At 43.3% G+C, this 19,657-nt stretch overlaps 2 protein-coding genes across 3 annotated transcripts in view; both read left to right on the top strand.

The window, feature by feature from the left end:
• The window catches only part of NDUFV3 (NADH:ubiquinone oxidoreductase subunit V3), a 103,927-nt gene extending 93,498 nt beyond the window's left edge, over positions 1-10,429 (top strand). Inside the window, exon 4 of the mRNA XM_033940457.1 lies at positions 10,170-10,429. Within this exon, the coding sequence (XP_033796348.1) occupies positions 10,170-10,318 (149 nt within the window). The 3' untranslated portion in view covers positions 10,319-10,429. The remainder of the gene's footprint in view (positions 1-10,169) is intronic.
• Positions 10,430-15,177: 4,748 nt separating this feature from the next.
• PKNOX1 (PBX/knotted 1 homeobox 1) overlaps positions 15,178-19,657 on the top strand; it is a 388,408-nt gene continuing 383,928 nt past the window's right edge. For both annotated transcript variants that reach the window (XM_033942740.1, XM_033942741.1), the window contains exon 1: positions 15,178-15,257. The gene's annotated coding sequence lies outside the window, so the exon portion shown is untranslated. The remainder of the gene's footprint in view (positions 15,258-19,657) is intronic.

Here is a 19,657-nt window from a genome sequence, read left to right as displayed (position 1 = left end):
TTTAGGAAGTTGGTTGGTTGGGCTGAGAACTTTTCATGAAGGTTAAAGATACCTGAGATCAAAAGATAACATAGTAACATAGTAGATGACGGCAGATAAAGACCCGGATGGTCCATCCAGTCTGCCCAACCTGATTCAATTTAAATTTTTTTTTTTTTAAATTTTTTCTTCTTAGCTATTTCTGGGCAAGAATCCAAAGCTTTACCCGGTACTGTGCTTGGGTTCCAACTGCCGAAATCTCTGTTAAGACTTACTCCAGCCCATCTACACCCTCCCAGCCATTGAAGCCCTCCCCTGCCCATCCTCCACCAAACGGCCATACACAGACACAGACCGTACAAGTCTGCGCAGTAACTGGCCTAGTTCAATATTTAATATTATTTTCTGATTCTAAATCTTCTGTGTTCATCCCACGCTTCTTTGAACTCAGTCACAGTTTTACTCTCCACCACCTCTCTCGGGAGCGCATTCCAGGCATCCACCACCCTCTCCGTAAAGTAGAATTTCCTAACATTACCCCTGAATCTACCACCCCTCAACCTCAAATTATGTCCTCTGGTTTTACCATTTTCCTTTCTCTGGAAAAGATTTTGTTCTACGTTAATACCCTTTAAGTATTTGAACGTCTGAATCATATCTCCCCTGTCTCTCCTTTCCTCTAGGGTATACATATTCAGGGCTTCCAGTCTCTCCTCATACGTCTTCTGGCGCAAGCCTCCTATCATTTTCGTCGCCCTCCTCTGGACCGCCTCAAGTCTTCTTACGTCTTTCGCCAGATACGGTCTCCAAAACTGAACACAATACTCCAAGTGGGGCCTCACCAATGACCTGTACAGGGGCTTCAACACCTTCTTCCTTCTACTGACTACGCCTCTCTTTATACAGCCCAGAATCCTTCTGGCAGCAGCCACTGCCTTGTCACACTGTTTTTTCGCCTTTAGATCTTCGGACACTATCACCCCAAGGTCCCTCTCCCCGTCCGTGCATATCAGCTTCTCTCCTCCCAGCATATACGGTTCCTTCCTATTATTAATCCCCAAATGCATTACTCTGCATTTCTTTGCATTGAATTTTAGTTGCCAGGCATTAGACCATTCCTCTAACTTTTGCAGATCCTTTTTCATATTCTCCACTCCCTCTTCGGTGTTTACTCTGTTACAAATCTTGGTATCATCTGCAAAAAGGCACACTTTTCCTTCTAACCCTTCAGCAATGTCACTCACATACATATTGAACAGGATTGGCCCCAGCACCGAACCCTGAGGAACTCCACTAGTCACCTTTCCTTCCTTCGAGCGACTTCCATTAACCACCACCCTCTGGCGTCTGTCCGACAGCCAGTTTCTGACCCAGTTCACCACTTTGGGTCCTAACTTCAGCCCTTCAAGTTTGTTCAACAGCCTCCTATGAGGAACTGTATCAAAGGCTTTGCTGAAATCCAAGTAAATTACATCTAGCATATGTCCTCGATCCAGCTCTCTGGTCACCCAATCAAAAAATTCAATCAGGTTCGTTTGGCACGATTTACCTTTTGTAAAGCCATGTTGCCTCGGATCCTGTAACCCATTAGATTCAAGGAAATACACTATCCTTTCTTTCAGCAACACTTCCATTATTTTTCCAACAACTGAAGTGAGGCTCACCGGCCTGTAGTTTCCTGCTTCATCCCTGTGACCACTTTTATGAATAGGGACCACATCCGCTCTCCTCCAATCCCCAGGAATCACTCCCGTCTCCAGAGATTTGTTGAACAAGTCTTTAATAGGACTCGCCAGAACCTCTCTGAGCTCCCTTAGTATCCTGGGATGGATCCCGTCTGGTCCCATAGCTTTGTCCACCTTCAGTTTTTCAAGTTGCTCATAAACACCCTCCTCCGTGAACGGCGCAGAATCTACTCCATTTTCTCGTGTAACTTTGCCAGACAATCTCGGTCCTTCTCCAGGATTTTCTTCTGTGAACACAGAACAGAAGTATTTGTTTAGCACATTTGCTTTCTCCTCATCACTCTCCACATATTTGTTCCCAGCATCTTTTAGCCTAGCAATTCCATTTTTTATCTTCCTCCTTTCACTAATATATCTGAAAAAATTTTTATCTCCCTTTTTTACATTTTTAGCCATTTGTTCTTCCACCTGTGCCTTCGCCAAACGTATCTCTCTCTTGGCTTCTTTCAGTTTCACCCTGTAGTCCTTTCTGCTCTCCTCTTCTTGGGTTTTTTTATATTTCATGAACGCCAACTCTTTCGCCTTTATTTTCTCAGCCACTAGGTTGGAGAACCATATCGGCTTCCTTTTTCTCTTGTTTTTATTGATTTTCTTCACATAAAGGTCCGTAGCCATTTTTATCGCTCCTTTCAGCTTAGACCACTTTCTTTCCACTTCTCTTATGTCCTCCCATCCTAACAGCTCTTTCTTCAGGTACTTTCCCATTGCATTAAAGTCCGTACGTTTGAAATCTAGGACTTTAAGTATCGTGCGGCCGCTCTCCACTTTAGCCGTTATATCAAACCAAACCGTTTGATGATCGCTACTACCCAGGTGAGCACCCACTCGAACATTAGAGATACTCTCTCCATTTGTGAGGACCAGATCCAATATCGCTTTTTCCCTTGTGGGTTCCGTCACCATTTGTCTGAGCAGAGCCTCTTGAAAGGCATCCACAATCTCCCTACTTCTTTCCGATTCCGCAGACGGAACATTCCAGTCCGCATCTGGCAGGTTGAAATCTCCCAACAGCAGAACCTCCTCTTTCCTTCCAAACTTTTGGATATCCACAATCAGATCCTTATCAATTTGCTGCGATTGAGTCGGAGGTCTGTAGACTACACCCACGTAGATAGAAGTTCCATCTTCTCTTTTCAGAGCAATCCATATCGCTTCTTCCTCTCCCCAGGTCCCTTGCATTTCGGTCGCTTGGATATTGATTAGGCTCGTGAATGGAAAGATTGACAAGAGCTTAGTAACAGGATTCCCATTGACTGGCAGAAAGAGAAGGGAGCAATAGAAAAGAGAAAAACAAGATGTTTGGCATTGATTTTAATTGTGATACATATGTGACTGAGAAAACATGACTAAAGTCACAGATCAAAATCTTGAGTGTCTGATTTTCATGTCTTAGGTCCAAATCAAATTGAATTATGAAGATAAATACTTAGTTTGTTTTTTAAGCTATAGTATGTATACTTTGGGGGGAGAGGGGGAGATATGAAAGACGTTTAAATACCTACAGTACATGGCATAAATGTGCAAGAGGAGAATCTTTCATTTGAAAGGAAGCTCTAAAATGAGAGGGCATAGAATGAAGAGGTGAAAGGCTCAGGAGTAATCTAAGGAAATGCTTTTTTAAAGAAAGGGTAGTAAATATGTGGAATAGTCTCCCGGTAGAAGTGGTGGAGACAAAAACTGTGTCTGAATTCAAGAAAACATGGAACAGGCACATGGGATCTCTTTAGGGAGAGGAGTAGCTAGTGGATACTGCGGATGGACAGACTGGATGGGCTATTCATCTGCCATCATGTTTTTGTATCTATAATAAAAATGAACTCAAAAAGGTTTTTATTAAATTCTTTAGGAGAGGCTGTTTCCGGTGACTTTACTTATATTTTCTCAGAGACAGTCACATGTAGTTCTAATGATGTATTATAGAATCAGGAAAGTTTATCCTCCGCTGTAGCCCTGAAAGAGAATTGATAGTTTGGTAAACAATAGTAAGCGATTCCCTCCTATCCTTCAGAGATCCTCTGTGCTTTTCTCTTGCTGTTTGAATTCTGATACTGACTTCGTCTTCTCTACTAGGTCTATGCATCCACCACTCTTTCTATAAATTGTCTTTCCTTTTATATTGTTCCTGGGTCTGTCCCCTTTCATCCTCATCCTATGATACCTTCTTCCAGAGATGCCTTTTCTATGAATTTAAACCTTGACGTATTTAAACATCTTTCATATTTTACCTTTAGCGTTTACATGTTTCAGTCTTTAAGACTTTCTCCTTTATGTTTTATGATGAAGATTTTTGTTTAACTTGATTCAGGTTTTATCCTTTTTGGAGGTGCGGTACAGTCCTCATAACTGTAACCTGTACTCCTGGTGGGGTCTTGCCCAAGACCCAGAGAGAGGCATTATTTTCCCTACGTTAGATAGATTGTGAGCCTACTGGGACAGATAGGGAAAATGCTTGAGTACCTGATTGTAAAAACCGCTTAGATAACCTTGATAGGCGGTATATAAAATCCTAATAAACTTGAAGGAAACTTGAAACTAACCACCTGGCTTTTGCCATCATCTTACTCATTTCACTATTTTACTGTAGAATCATCAGCTACAATTACCTTTAGAAGAAGAATATACAGAAGGATTCCACCCCTATACTGTACCACTTCCTTAAGGTTTTGTAACTAAAATGCATGACCTTGTGTTTTTAGTATTAACCTAGTGAAGCATAAGTTATGGTCTACTAGAGTATGGCAATTAATAGTTAATTCTAATAGTTAATCTGACTTCCATGTAATCCACATAAAGACAGATCTTCCCTTCTAGTCCTTCCACAGTATTGCTTATGAATATGTTAAAAATTAACAAATTGCCAGGGCGATTGGTCCACCACTTATACCACTTGTTTTCGTGGAGCAGCAAGATGCAGTTCTAGACTACACCTTCTGTACCTGAATGTAATTCACTTTTAACTACTATTGAAAAGGCATAAGATGTGTGCCATAATCCTCAAAAGTAGATATTGAATTTTGCTTACTTACAGACCTGTTGATGATGGTAAAGAAGGAAAAATTATGTTCTTACCTGTTAATTTTCTTTCCTTTAGACGCAGCAGATGAATCCAGAGATCAATGGGATAGCACACATCTACCAGCAGGTGGAGATAGAGAAACTGATTAACAGGTGGTCCTATTGGCTGGTACACCTCCTGCATCTTCAGTATTGCTCCTTGCCCAAGCATCCATAACCATCAATATGCTTAGCATGTAAAAAAAACTTCTTTCCCATAACAAATTTCAAAAGGTAATAATACAGAAAACAACTATCAATAATAAGACTTTGAAAGTTGCAAAAGAAAAAACTGACAGTCAATATCCAGAAAGGGTGGGGCTCTGGGTTCATCTGCTGTGTCTAAAGGAAAGAAAATTAACAGGTAAGAACATAATTTTTCCTTCCTTAGCAACAGCAGCAGATGAATCCAGAGACCAATGGGATGTAGCAAAGCAATCCTCAATCTGGGTGGGAAGCAAACGCTGCCTCTGCAACAACCGAAGCACTAATCGCTGCCTCCGCATGCGCCCCCACATCCAACCGGTAATGCTGAGATAAAGTATTCTTGGAAGACTAAGTAGTCGCATGACAAAACTCCTCCAAGGAAAAAACCTGCGGCTGAGTCCAAATAGCCTCCATTGCTCTGACTGAATGGTCATGAAGTTCTACCGCCAAGTAAGCATAAAGAATATTCTCCTGGACCCTTCGAGCGATGGAGGCTTTGGACGCTGCCATACGTTTGTCGCATTCCTTGAGAAAGAGGTGATCTAAATGACTAAAAGTCATTAGAAATCTACAGATTGCGGAAAATGCTACACACTTTTAAAAAATGCAGTGATGAAAAGCTCGCCTCCCCATTTCTCCTCCCAGGAAGAAGGAAGGAAAAGTGAGAGCGGCATAAAAGAAAGGATGACACCACCTTAGAAAGAAATTGTTTTACTGTCCGAACTGACACCCCAGAATTTGTAAATCAGAAATAAGAATCCCTGTCGTACAAGGCCTGCAACTCAGAAAACCGCCGAGCTGAAGCCATGGCCACAAGAAACACCGTGTTCAACGTCACAGCCTTTTAGAGTCTCAAAAGACAAGGTTGAAACAAAGCCTTCTGTAAACTGTGAAGAAGTACCTTAAGACTGTACTCCGGACAGGGCTTCTTAAGAGGTGTACGAATATACTGTACTCCTTTTAGGAACTGAACTACATGAAGCTGAGAAGTAAGCGAAGAGCGAGATACCTAGCCCTTGTAACAAGCTAAGATTGCCACTTGAAGCTAAAGGGAATTGAACGTTAAGCCCTTGGCAATACGCTTGTGCCAAAAATGAAAGAATATAAATCATAGAACTCTGGATGGGTGTCAGTGTTGAGAAGTACCCAAGAAAGGAAAATCCTCCAAACAGAAGCATAAGCCACAGGTGAAGAACTCTGTATCGCTTGGAGAAGAGAAGAAATAACCTGCTTCGCATAAACCTTACACATCAGCCATGACTTTTCAAAAGCTAGGTCGTTATACCAAAATAGGACGAATATCCATGTTAATCAGACCCTAGGTGAAGCCGGAGATACCAGGAATCTCAACAGTTCGGCCATCGAAAGACTCTGCATAGCAAGGATGGCGCAGCCAATCCGAAGATTCTCTAATTACTGTGCCCTGAAAGTGAGCTTGATATGGAAAATCCATCCAATCATCAGCCAGGGGAAAACACTTAAAAAGAGAAACCAGAGGCGAGAAAGAAGCAACACTGCTACCCCCTCTAACTGCCACTCCCTGCATCTGCTGAAGAAGCTAGGAAGCTTTGAATTTCAAGACGAGGCCATGAGGTCTAGTTCTAGATCTCACCTTTATACAAAGAGCTGGAACGCCTGAGCAAATAGTTCCCAATTTCCAGGATGTAGATTTTACTACTACTACTATTTATTATTTCTAAAGCGCTGAAAGGCGAACACAGCACTGTACATTTTAACATACAATAGATGGTCCATGCTCAGATTTTGTGGTGAGAGTCTATCTAAACCCTTTTCCTGTCCTGTAAAATGATGCGCTGACAGAAGAGGAAGATGAGATTCCACCCATTGAAGTAGAACCATTACTTTACTCGCCAACTGAGTACATCACGTACTTTCCTGGCTGTAGAGAAATACCACTGTCGTAACACTATCCTAAAAGACCTTTATCATCATTCTGGAAGAATGGTCTGAAACTCCTGAAACGGTAACCTGACCATGCTTCAGTCCAGAAGAATGAACGAGTACTGAGTCTCCTCTTAATACCAGACTCCTTGCGCTGAGGATTGAAGGCACTGAGCCCCCAACTCGACAGCCTGGGATGTCTGGTGACTTTGAGCCAGCCCAGCAAAGACCGAGGCATGCCTTTCAAAAGATTAATCTCACTGTGCCACCAAATTATATTGAGCGATGCTTGAGGAGCCTACTTAGATACTACAATTGGAACCTTGAGATACCGGGAACCACTGGAACAAAAGTGACTGCTGTAGCATTCTCATGTGAAAGCAAGCCGAAGTTCCCAGTGGAGTCACCACCATAGATCCTAGAACCTATACAGAATCCCATACTCATGTTCTTGGTGACTGAAGAAGGCAAACCTAAGACTGTAACCTGTCGCCCCAGTCTCTGGGAAGAAACACATTCCTCTCCTACATCAACAACATCCCCTGATATTCCAATAATTAGTACAGGAGAAAAGAGCTCTTTGGAAATTGGAAGATTCACATCTAAAGAATTGAAGAAAAGAAGTTCAAATAAAAGAAATCACCCGTTTGTGTCTGACAAATTGACCTGGCTGGAAGACATCCGAATCAAGCAGTCGTCTAAGAAAGAAAGTATCTGAATCTCTTGTTTGCGCCAAAATACCACTACTGCCTTCATTTTCAAAAATGTTCATGGAGCCATGGCTAGGTGAAATGGCATCTGCCAAAACTGATAGTGCTGCTCGATAAGAGCTAAGCGAAGATAGTGCAAATTCTGTGTCCATAGAGAAATTGTAAATATTCTCACAGTTTTTCTACGAAAATGTCTAACTCTGAGGAACTAATTTACCAGAATGAGATCCAGCCCCCGTCTTAGGCACTATGAAGTAAATGGAATAACTTCCCTTAGTTCCGGAAGAACTAAACCTACTGCCCCGAGTACCAGTAACACTTAAAAGGGATCTTGCATGAACGTAACTTTTGGAAGCTCAATACATAGTCACTCCAAGAAAGAATCTGAAATGGGAGGAAGATTCAAAGTTGTAAGCATCCTGAGAAATGCCCAAAGTACCCTGACCTGACATCATAGTGTCTCCTGCCTCATGAGAAAGCATAAAGAGTTACCAGAGGAAGTGAAGACCCCTTCAGAATGAAAAGCAGACAGTCAGGGAATAGCTGGACAAGAGCTGTAAATTCTGGAAGAAAGGAACTTTCCCAGAAAAAATCCAGCTTTGCGATGTAAGATGGAGTATGTTAGATTTCTGAAAGCAGTGCTAACTCCATGTAATGTTAGTCAAAAACTTATTGCCTTTAAAGTGAAGATGTATTAGATGTAATCTAGAAGCTGCATTGACCACCCCATGGGAAACAATCTGCACCCTAATTGTTATCAGATAAAGCTCACATCCCTAAAGAGAGCTTCAGGGATGATTCCATCAGCCACATAGCATTTGCTACTTTGTGGGTGTGGGAGAATAGGTAACTTGTCCCTGGTTAGAAGGAGCCACACAGCTCTTCCTGCCAGTTTGAGGGACTGTCTAGCAAGTGCCATGAGAAGATGGCGACCTGAGAAATCTGTGCGAGAAGCTTTGAAACTTGCATTCCCTGTCACACTAGAAATAGTAAAGACAGTTCAGGAAACAATTCTATAGTGCTACCAGACACACGCAGCGCTGCAAAGAGGTACAAAGAATAAGAAAACCTCTAAACCTACATAGACTCAGCCTTCAGGGACACCGAGAGAGACAAGAAGATACCCGTATGAAACATAGGGTACTCTCATGCCGCTGACATCACTGTGCAGCAATTTGCCTTCTGCCGATCCATAACGGCAAAAAACCGAGATTGGGCGGCTGAGCAAAGGGCAGAATCTCTTTCTTAAGCACCGTGAGGCATAACAGTACAGTCGCAATTAAAGTAGTTAAGTCTTTTCAAGCAGAGAGAGTGGGAAAACACACAAGGTATATCACCGCAACAGTGGCAAAAGCTGTTGAAACATTCTTGACGCATAGAACCCTGAAAACAGGGAAGCCACGGGATAGTGACCTAAGTCAGCTGAAAAATAAACTCCGTGAATGCTGCGGTGCTCCCACTTTCGCCAGAGACCCAAGCACTTGCCTGTTTCATGCTGAAATGAGCTGGCTCTTATCAACAATGCATTAAAAACCTACCCGGAGCCAACCATTAAAATATTTTTCCCACTGTCATGGTAAATGCTTAAAATGAACATTGGAAAGAAATAAATGAATGCTGCTTCGTTATCAACTTAGGAACATAAGCACACGCCTCTTGAGCTCAGTCAGGAACCAGCTATGTGAAGAACACACCCGGAGCCGTCCAAATATTTACCTCCACCTGGCCGTGGGAATTGCCAAGCAGAGTCCGCCTCGGGTAGAAATCCCACTACTGCTGTGGCGCTGCTGCCAGAGTATGAAAACATGCGAGAAGGCCTAGTTCCGTCAGCGGAGCTCTATCCATACACCCGAAGCCCTTTACTGAATAAACTTCATACCAATGTAAACTTACTTATCAGTCACTAAACCATTACCACAAATCTACAAAATATAGCATTTTGATAAACATATTCCTTCTGTAGACTCACACCGAACCTGCAGCTCCATCACAACCAGAAACCAGAAAAGAAGTTCAAATAAAACATATCCACACAACTTTGTTGATAGTGCTGGGAGATGCTGGTTGCTCAGCACTATGAGGGCAGAATTGTTTAATTGTCACTGTGGTCTCTCTTATTTTTTTTTTACAGTGAAGGGAAAGAAGAAAAATTGAGACCCAGTCAGACCCTCTATCATTGGAGGGAGGGTGAGGCAGGTACCTGGGGGGGCCCAGGTGTAACCCCTAAAGCTGGCACCGTTCAGCCAGACACCCCTGTCTCACTGAAGAGAAACCTCAACAGGAGAAAATAATTTTCCAGTCACAGCCAGAATTCAGGAGCTAGTTGAATAGCGACCATCACCTGCTAGGAGATAGAGCAGGAGGTGTGCCAGCCATTAGGACCACCTGTTAATCAGTTTCTCTATCTCCACCTATTGGTAGATGTGTGCTGTCCCATTGGTCTCTGGATTCATCTGCTGCTGCTGCTAAGGAATCTTGTTTAAGGAGGCTGTCGGTCTAATTCATTAACTTTATATATGAAATGTATATATGGCTTTGTTCCTAAGCCATCTATTTTTGTTTTCTTTCCCAGAATCTGCTGAACAGGAATCAGATAATTCCACCTATAAGAACCTGCAGCATCATAATTATACATTATACACTTTTGTGGATTTTGATGTGCAACTCGAAAAACTTCGTCAGCCTCAGCCATCTTCAGAGCGATCATCTCCACAACACTGAAAAAAAGAAATATAAAAAAATTAATGTATACAAAGCACATGTCTTTAAATTGATTACCTTATTGGAATATCTGTTTGTAGAAATAAAGTTAATGGGTATCTTATGAATTATCATGATTGCAGCTTGATTAAATTTATCCTGAACAATCTTATTTTCTTAGGTTCCCCTCCATTTAGGGAAGAAAGGGGTGCTGGGGTTGACCTAGCAGTTCTCCTACTTCCTTTGGATTCCAGTTCAATTGAACCAGCCACTGTTGGGCTGTAACAGTATTCAATTGGAGCCACTCAGATTTTTTTATTTCTTATATTCCTACTAGTTTTGTCTATCCATCCTACCAACTGTGTCCTCATGCAAGGGAGAGACAGGTTAGAAGGCTTTAGCTTGGAAGAAGATATACAGTATATACTCGAATATAAACTGACCCAAATATAAACTGAGGTATGACTCAAATATAAACCAGGGAAAGGGGGGAGGGTTTAATATTCAAGTGTAGTACTACATTGCCCTGCCTGGCTCTGCACCCTGTTCCCCCTCCATCGCTGCTCTCCATCCAGCCCTCTCATTGCCTCCCCTGGGCCTGCCGTGAGACCTGAAGGTCCAGTGGTGGCCTGGACAAGAGGGATGCCTCCTGTCCCAGCCAATTCTAATTATTTTCATCTCCCTCCTGCTTCCCCTGCATACCTTTAGTATCCCTGGTGGTCCAGTGGTGAATCATGGCAGGAGCAATCTTCCTTCATTCCGGCCCATACAGAACCGCTAGCTAATTGGCTGCCTGAGTTCTTGCACCAGCTAATTAGCTAGCGGCTCTGCACAGGCAGGAGTGAAGAATGGTCGCTCCTGCCTTGATTCACTGCTGGACCACCAGAGATACTAAAGGTATGCAGGGGAAGCGGGAGGGAGATAAAAATAATTATAATTGGCTGGGACAGGAGGCAGGGAGATCCCTCCTGTTCCAGCCACCGCTGGATCACCAGGTCTCATGTCAGGCCCAGCAGAGGCCTGCAAACAGTTTGGGAGGGGGGCAGGTCAGCTCTGACCTGAATATAAACTGAGCCCCCATTTTTGGGCCATTTTTTTGGCCCAAGAATCTCAGTTTATATTTGAGTTTATATGGTAATAGCAGTTTAGAAAATGAATGATGTCAAAAGTTTAATATGGAATTATTATAATTGTTACTGGATCCATGTGGTACTTTAGAGATATAACAGTCCTTGCTTTTTTGACGCACACTATTTAATAAGATACCAAAAGCACATTGGGCGATGTGTAAGTTTAATTCACTTAGGAAAGTTTGTAGAAAACTTTATCCTAAAACCAATTTATAATTGGAGCAAAGAGATAGTAGAGGTGTCAGGTAAATGTTCAAGTTTATTTAAAGTTTGATGAGTTGCTTAATCGTAATATAAAGCAATGAACAAGTCTAAAAATTTAAAACACCACATCAACAAATACAAGGGTTCAATACAAATAACATAAACACAATACTTAACATAAACAGGACCAAAAGGGAAGTGGGGGAAGAAATACAATGTATGATAGTAAATGAGATGGGTAATCGATATGACAATAGGGAGGGATAATTTAAAAAAAAAAAATCAAAGGTTGGAGTTAAAAGGTGTGACCTAACTATAAAAAGCTAATAGTCAAAAAGCATCTTTAAAAAGAAAGCATTTTAACTTGCTTTTAAACCTATCGATGAGATGTGTATTGGAAGGGAATTCCACAATTGGGAAGCGACAACTGAAAAAATATATGGTCTTTGTGTGTTAATGGATTTGAGAGAGGGAACAACCAGCAAATGTTGGTCATTAGATCTAAGTGATCGTGTTGGGGCATAGGGTATTAAAACTGTCAATAAAGGAAGGAGATTTATAAAGTATTAATTTAAAGGTTAGTAGACATATCTTGTAGGTTATTTGATGTGCTACCAGAAGCCAATGAGATTTTTTGAGAAGTGGTGAAACATGGTCAAATTTCTTTGCTTTCCATTTGAGTCTGATAGAGGTGTTTTGAATAAGTTTCAGGCGCCTAATTTCTTTAAGGGGGATTCCTGTGAACAAAGTGTTACCGTAGTTTGTACCTCGCTGCCTTTTCTGAAAACAAAAAATTAAAATTGAGCACATACGTTAAGAATAAAATACTATTTACTAATGCAGCTAGTCCAGATAATGTGCCTGTTAGAGAAATCCCTGGTGATTCCTCTTCCTAACTTAGATGACCCTTTCATCTTAATGTATAGGGTTAGGTTCTCTAGAGCAGTGTTTTTCAACCTTTTTTGGGCAAAGGCACACTTGTTTCATGAAAAAAATCACGAGGCACACCACCATTAGAAAATGTTAAAAAATTTAACTCTGTGCCTATATTGACTATATATAAAGTAATTCACTTGAGTGCCACCGCCGCCATCGGGAACAGGCCGGCGCCAAGTTCTCCCTGCTTCTCTTCCCCGCGGGGCTGACCATCTCTCGCCACCCGTCGTCAATTCTAACGTCGGAGAGGGCGTTCTAGGCCAGCCAGGCAGCGATTGGCTGGCCCAGAACGTCCTCTTCGACGTCAGAATTGACGCGAGTGGCGAGAGTTGGCCGGCCCCACAGGGAAAAGCAGGGAGAACTTGGCGCCGGCCTGTTCCCGATGGCGGCGGTGGCACTCAAGTGGCTAAAGAGCCGCAGTTTGCCGGCCTAGGGACAACACTGGAGGGTGGCCAGCTGTGCACCCCCTTGGGACGTAAACCCGGGGTGGGGCAGACCGCCACCCCCCACCCTGGTATGCCACTATCTGTACCTCACTCCCTCCCTATGACCAAAAATTCTCCTTTCTTCTATTCCCCGTGTACACAACCATCTCTTTCCCTCCCTTCCTCTCTCCAAAGTCCATGCCTTCTGTGTCCAAACACTCATTCCCTCCCCCACCTCAGCATCTCTTTCCCTCCCTTCCTCTCTCCCAAGTCCATTTCTTCTGTGTCCAAAAACGCATTCCCTCCCCCACCTCAGCATCTCTTTCCCTCCCTTCCTCTCTCCCAAGTCCATTTCTTCTGTGTCCAAAAACGCATTCCCTCCCCCACCTCAGCATCTCTTTCCCTCCCTTCCTCTCTCCCAAGTCCATGCCTTCTGTGTCCAAAAACCCATTCCCTCCCCCACCTCAGCATCTCTTTCCCTCCCTTCCTCTCTCCCAAGTTCATGCCTTGTGTCCAAAACGCACTCCCTCCCCCCTTTTGTGTTCCGTGTTTGCCTCCCAGCCCATCTTTGCAACTTTCTCAGCAAAACGAAGCTCAAGCCGCGAGGCTTGTCTTCTGCTTCCTGCCTGCCCTGCCGCGCACAAATAGCCGAACGGAAGTATTCTCCGACGTCAGCGCTGACGTCGGAGGGCAGGCTTTGCTTAAGCCCTCCCTCCGACGTCAGCGCTGACATCGGGGAACGCGTGCGATCGGCTATATGTTAGCTGCAGGGCAGGCAGGAACAGAAGACGAGCCTCGCGGCTCGAGATGTATTGAACTCCGCGGGTCCCCCGTCCAGCTCTCTCCTGTCCATGTGGGGCGGACCGCCCCTCCCCCTAGACTGTGGCCTAGGACCCTGGGGGAGCCCGGGCCCCCTGTCAGCTCCGGGCCCCTGAATGCAGGACTGGTGGTACTGCCCTGATGGCGGCCCTGACTGTACGGCACACCAGGCAACATCACACTGCTCTAGAGAAGAATGGCACAATGCCTAGGGAATTCTACACCTATCCTTATTGCAGGTTTTCTATTAGGTGATCCAAAGCACAAATCTGTACCATCGTCTCTTCATTGGTGGATGACCTAGTCCAGTCTTTCCAGAGCTCTCCTTTTTCAATTGCCTCCTCATCAAGCGCATATGGATGATCTGCAGACTCAGGGTCTTTGGACTGCCAGAGAGAGGAAATTCCACATCAATTTCCTGGAACTCAGAGGATGTTTTATGCCCTCAAGGCGTTTCAACATCTTCTCTGTCCTCAAGTCCTCCTCCTTTGCACAGACAATCAAGTAGCAATCTACTACATCAACAAGCAAGGAGGCACGGGTTCTCTCCTGTTGTGGCAGGAGGCCCAAAGATTTGGACTTGGGTGATTGCAATCTGTTCTTGAAGGCTGTCTACAGCCAAAGAGAGAAGAATTCACTAGCAGACAACCTCAGTAGCATCCTTCAGCCCCCCAGCCTTTATTTCTCTGTATTTTCAGCGCCTATTTTTCCAATGCCCAAATTCCATGCCCTACCTCCTGTCTGTGTCTCCCGTGCTCTGCAGGAAGCAGCCACAAGAGGTCGAGGTTGTACGCAAGACAGCAGGACTACAGCATAGGCCTCGTGCGCTGCTCCCCTCGCAAAATAACCGCACCAATGTCCTCCCGTAACTCCTCCTCCTCTGCGTCTTGTGCGCGGGGAGAGTAGTTAGGAAGCTCCAAGGTATCAGTGGTAGTACCGAGGAAGCTGCCTCCTTCCCGGAAACATAAAGAGTCCCTTTTCCCCTATAATTGTAATGTTAAATATATCATTTGGCATCTTTTAAATCAACAATCAATGTCACACCATACAATCATAGCGTACAAGTGTTCGGTTATAAGACTGATAGTTTAATGTATGGATCATGTATTTTTCCGGTTCGTACTACAAAATTAGTCTACAAATCCATATTAAATCTGAAACTAATTGCCCCTCATTATTATAGCTCACATCGCAATAACGTACATCTCCAAAGCCGCAGCGTATAAATAACTCTACGCATGCGCAAAAATTAAATCTACCCTCCCTGTTTACCCTCCCACTCTATGAATATTCATATAGTATTTTTCTACAGGAAACATCATAGCCCGCCTCTTTATGAATATTGAGGAGGAGCGTGAATCGCCAGCTGTACGCCTTGACGCGGCGCGCCACTGCGGGTCCCGATTGCTGCAGCCGCTTGTCAGCGTGACGAAGATTGGCATTCAGGTAAGCTGTCACTCAAAATCTTCTTTTTCGTACCCTATCAGTCAAAACAGTCGCCAAAATGTTGTCAGGGTGTTTTAGAAACGGAAAGCTACGTAGGCTGTGGACATCTTTGCTACGAGGCTTCTTGTAAACCCAAATATCTTTTTTTACTTTATTTGCATTTCTGTTGGAAATTTCTGGAAAAGCCTCCAGAGTCACTAACCGTTCGTTCTGTGAGGCAGAAGGTGCGCGCTGTGGGGGAGGGGAAAACCGCACGTTAGAAAGGGGGAGGGAGTGGTGGCGCGCGCGCGCACAGTAGAGGGGAGCGTACAAGTGATTTGTTGGAGAGGAGAGGTTGGGTTTGGTAGAGGGAGTTGCAGAGCGTGACTGTCAATATAGCAGGGGGTCACGGACTAACTCTAAAATAGTGACTTTTGAGGGTGGGGCTAGAGGCCCGGTGCTGGGATCAGTACGTAAGGGTACAAAGGAGTTACAACGTTTACATGATGTTTTCCTTATAGGCAGGCAGACTGAATTCCAGCACTGAGTTGTATTTTGTTCTTTAATTTTGGGAGAATGCAGAAATACTCTAAGCCACCATTATAACCTTCTTTCTCACAGGAAAATACGAATGGAGTCTATAGCCTTAGCCAGTTTAAGGTTTTATGCTGATCGCTATAGTTTTGCATGATATTTTACTTTACTAAATATGTGATGGCTTTTATTGAATTGTTTATTATACATCAAAAAAGTGAAGGCCTATAGTAAGTTTCCGAATTTAACTGTGAAATCTTAATTTTACACTATGAAACCCCCATCAGATGACTCTTAAGACATCCTTTATTACTAGCGCACACCTTTCTCTTAGGACAAGGAGGACGTAGTTTCTCAAATATGTGTGGTCAGCTGATGGAGCTCAAAGCGGGGAACTTTACAGCAATAATTTTAGAAGCGTTTGGAAGATCACACTACGCATATGCCTGCTGGCGGCTGCTGCCTGGAACCAGACAGATTCCATTTGCAGAGCAGTGAGGATGTGCTCTGACCCTTTTCCACACAGATCATGTCCAAATAGGCTTCCGGGCGCTTTTTTTTTTTTTTCCCTCTCCTTATATAACTGCTTTATGGTACCACTATTTCATATGTTTCATTGTTTTCCTTGTGTTTTTGGCATAGATCTGAGCGCTTCAGTTGGGGGTTAACCTTTTTTTATTCTTTTTCCACAGTTGAGCCATTTGAATCCATTTTCCCTGATGTGTCCCTGAAACATTTCATTGGGTTTACTTTAAATAATTTTTTTATTGATGGCAAAAGAGCAACAAGAGCGAAAACAAACAGTATCAGCAGATTGCAAGCAAATCATACAGAAAACTTCCTGCTATGCCAACCCCCCTCTTACTCATAAATCCGATACACCTCTGTGCATCAGAATTATACTAGACAGCACCCCTCCACAAAGAGAAAACTCCTTCTGTAACACAAAGAACAAGCCAGTCCACTTATATAAGAACATAAGAATAGCCTTACTGGGTCAGACCAATGGTCCATCCCAAGCCCAGTAGCCTGTTCTCACGGTGGCCAATCCAGATCACTAGTACCTGGACAGAATCAAGAGTAGCAACATTCCATGCTACTGATCAGGGCAAGCAAAGGCTTCTCCCATGTCTTAATAACAAACTATGGACTTTTCCTCCAGGAATTTGTCCTAACCTTTCTTAAAACCAGCTAAGCTATCCACTTTTACCACAACCTCTGGCAATGCGTTCCAGAGCTTAACTATTCTCTAAGTGAAAAAAATATTTCCTCCTATTTGTTTTAAAAGTATTTCCCTTCAATTTCATCGAGTGTCCCCTAGTCTTTGTAATTTTTGATAGAGTGAAAAATCGGTACACTTGTACTCGTTCTACTCCACTCAGGATTTTGTAGACTTCAATCATATCTCCCCTCAGCCTTCTATTTTCTAAGCTGAAGAGCCTAATCTTTTTAGTCTTTCCTCATACGAGAGGAGTTCCATTTCCTTTATCATCTTGGTCGCTCTTCTTTGAACCTTTTCTAGTTCTGCTATATCTTTCTTGAGATAAGGAGACCAGAATTGAACACAATAATCTAGGTGAGGTCGCACCATAGAGTGATACAGAGGCATTATAATATCCTTAGTCTTGTTAACCATCCCTTTTATAATAATTCCTAGCATCTTCTTTGCTTTTTTGGCCACCGCCACTGCACATTGGATGGAAGGTTTCATCAAATTGTCTACAATGACACCCAGATCCCTTTCTTGGCCAATAACACCCAAGGTGGACCCTAGCATCCGGTAACTGTGATTTGGGTTGTTCTTCCCAATATGCATCACTTTGCACTGCTCCACATTAAATTTCATCTGCCACTTGAATGCCCAGTCTTCCAATTTCCTAAGCTCTGTCTGCAATATTTCACAATCCGCATGTGTTTTAAACAACTTGGAACAGTTTAGTGTCGTCTGCAAATTTAATCACGTCACTCGTCATTCCAATTTGCAGATCAATTCTAAATAAATTGAATAGCACCAGTCACAGTACAGACCCTTGCGGCACTCCATTGTTTACTCTCCTCCATTGAGAAAAATGGCCATTTAACCCTACCCTCTGTTTTCTATCCAATAACCAATTCCTAATCTACAACTGAACTTTGCCACTTATCCCATGACTCTTTAATTTTCTCAGGAGCTTCTCATGAGGAACTTTGTCAAAAGCTTTCTGAAAATCTAGATATACTATATCAACTGGCTTACCTTTATCCACATGTGTATTCCTACCTTCAAAGAAGTCAATAAAATTGGTGAGGCAAGATCTCCCTTGGCTGAACCCATGCTGACTCTCTCATTAAATCATGTTTGTCTATGTGTTCCACAATTTTATTTTTTATAATTGTTTCCACTATTTTGCCCAGATCTCCCCTGGAACCTTTTTAAAAGTCGGTGTAATCCAACGCTGACCCTTCCCCCACCAATCCCAACCCACCCATCAATATTTCCCAGTTGACATAATTCCGTACAGCAAGGAATCAAGGTCCAAGAAAAAAAGTCAAACACCCCGTCTCCCCTAAATTCAGATCTAAAGTACCCATTTCAAAACTAAGGGGCTAAATCTCATCCCCTGAAGGAAAAGCCACAAGAGGGGTGAGCTGGAAAGGAAGGTCAAACTACAAAACAGAGCAAATGTGGAGCCCTGGAATAATAATAATAAATTATAACCCAAAAGTTTAGGATACTGAAATTAGGAGATCCCCCAACCGATTTAGAATATGACTCCTAACTCTCGGATATAAGGTATGAATATACAGCCCCCAGATGGACAAAAAAAGTCTCTGCTTTTTGAAAGTTAATTGTAGGTCTTGGAGTTCCATCAACAGGAGAGCATGGAGTTTATTCCTCCAGTGCCAAAAAGAGGGACCACTCATCTGTGTCCAATGTTGGAGAATGTTCTTTTTCCCCACTATGCAGGCTTTCATTACCCAAGTGTGAGTTCCATTCCCATAGATACCCAAGACTGACCTCTGACCCAATAAAATACCCCCCGCATGTAATGAAATAGATTGATTCAATATCCTTCCTAGATATCTCATTGCCCTCCTCCAAAAGGCAGCAATAGGGCTACAGCTCCAGAAAGCGTGCGTCAAAGAATTCAACTCCAGAGAACACTTCAGACACTTAGCTGAGTCAAGAAAACCCATAAGATAGTCTATTTTGAGATACATAGGCTCAAAAAAGTAATCTTTATTAACATTCCCTCAACTCTTATCGAAGAAACATAATATGGGATGGTTCGCATCCAAGTAAAAAAGGTCTTTAGGTAGAATCAAATAAGCCAAATTAGCACTCCAGCGAGCAGCCAAATCAGAAAGATCTTTGAATGGAAGGGCCAGTCTTCCATTGGGTTTAAGAAATGGTCCTTATGGGGCTCATAATCGAAACAGAAAAATGTCTAAAAAACGGCCTAAATCGGCACTTGGACGATCAGTAACAAAAAACGTCCAAGTGCCGATAATCGAACGGGGTTTTAGACGTATTTAAAAATGACAGGCCTTCAGAGTGCTGCTGAACGACCAGACCTCAGAAACTGCCAGAATCAACAACGTTTGCTGTTTGGGTCCGCTATGGAAGGTGATTCGGCATCGGTCCCGGCATCAGAATCCACGCCGAAGTCGACATCGCAGGATTCTCCCTCGGTATCGCAGTCCTTAAGTAAGCCGGTTAAGAAGCCTTCCCCTACTCTTTCAGGCCCTCAGGTCACTGCTGCAGTGAGCCAAGTCCTGTCGACTTCAAGGCACTCTAAAAAACGCTCGGCTCTGATCGAGGTGAGCGCTTCGTCATCGGCCTCCTCATCTCTGGAGCGTAGAGCGGCACCAAAGGTACTGGCGAAAAGGCAAGCGGTACCGGTGCC

The sequence above is a fragment of the Geotrypetes seraphini genome, chromosome 4, assembly GCF_902459505.1.
Source record: "Geotrypetes seraphini chromosome 4, aGeoSer1.1, whole genome shotgun sequence".
Lineage (NCBI taxonomy): Eukaryota > Metazoa > Chordata > Amphibia > Gymnophiona > Dermophiidae > Geotrypetes > Geotrypetes seraphini.
Note: the sequence above shows the minus strand (reverse complement) of the source record. Positions and strands in the feature narration are given on the sequence as shown.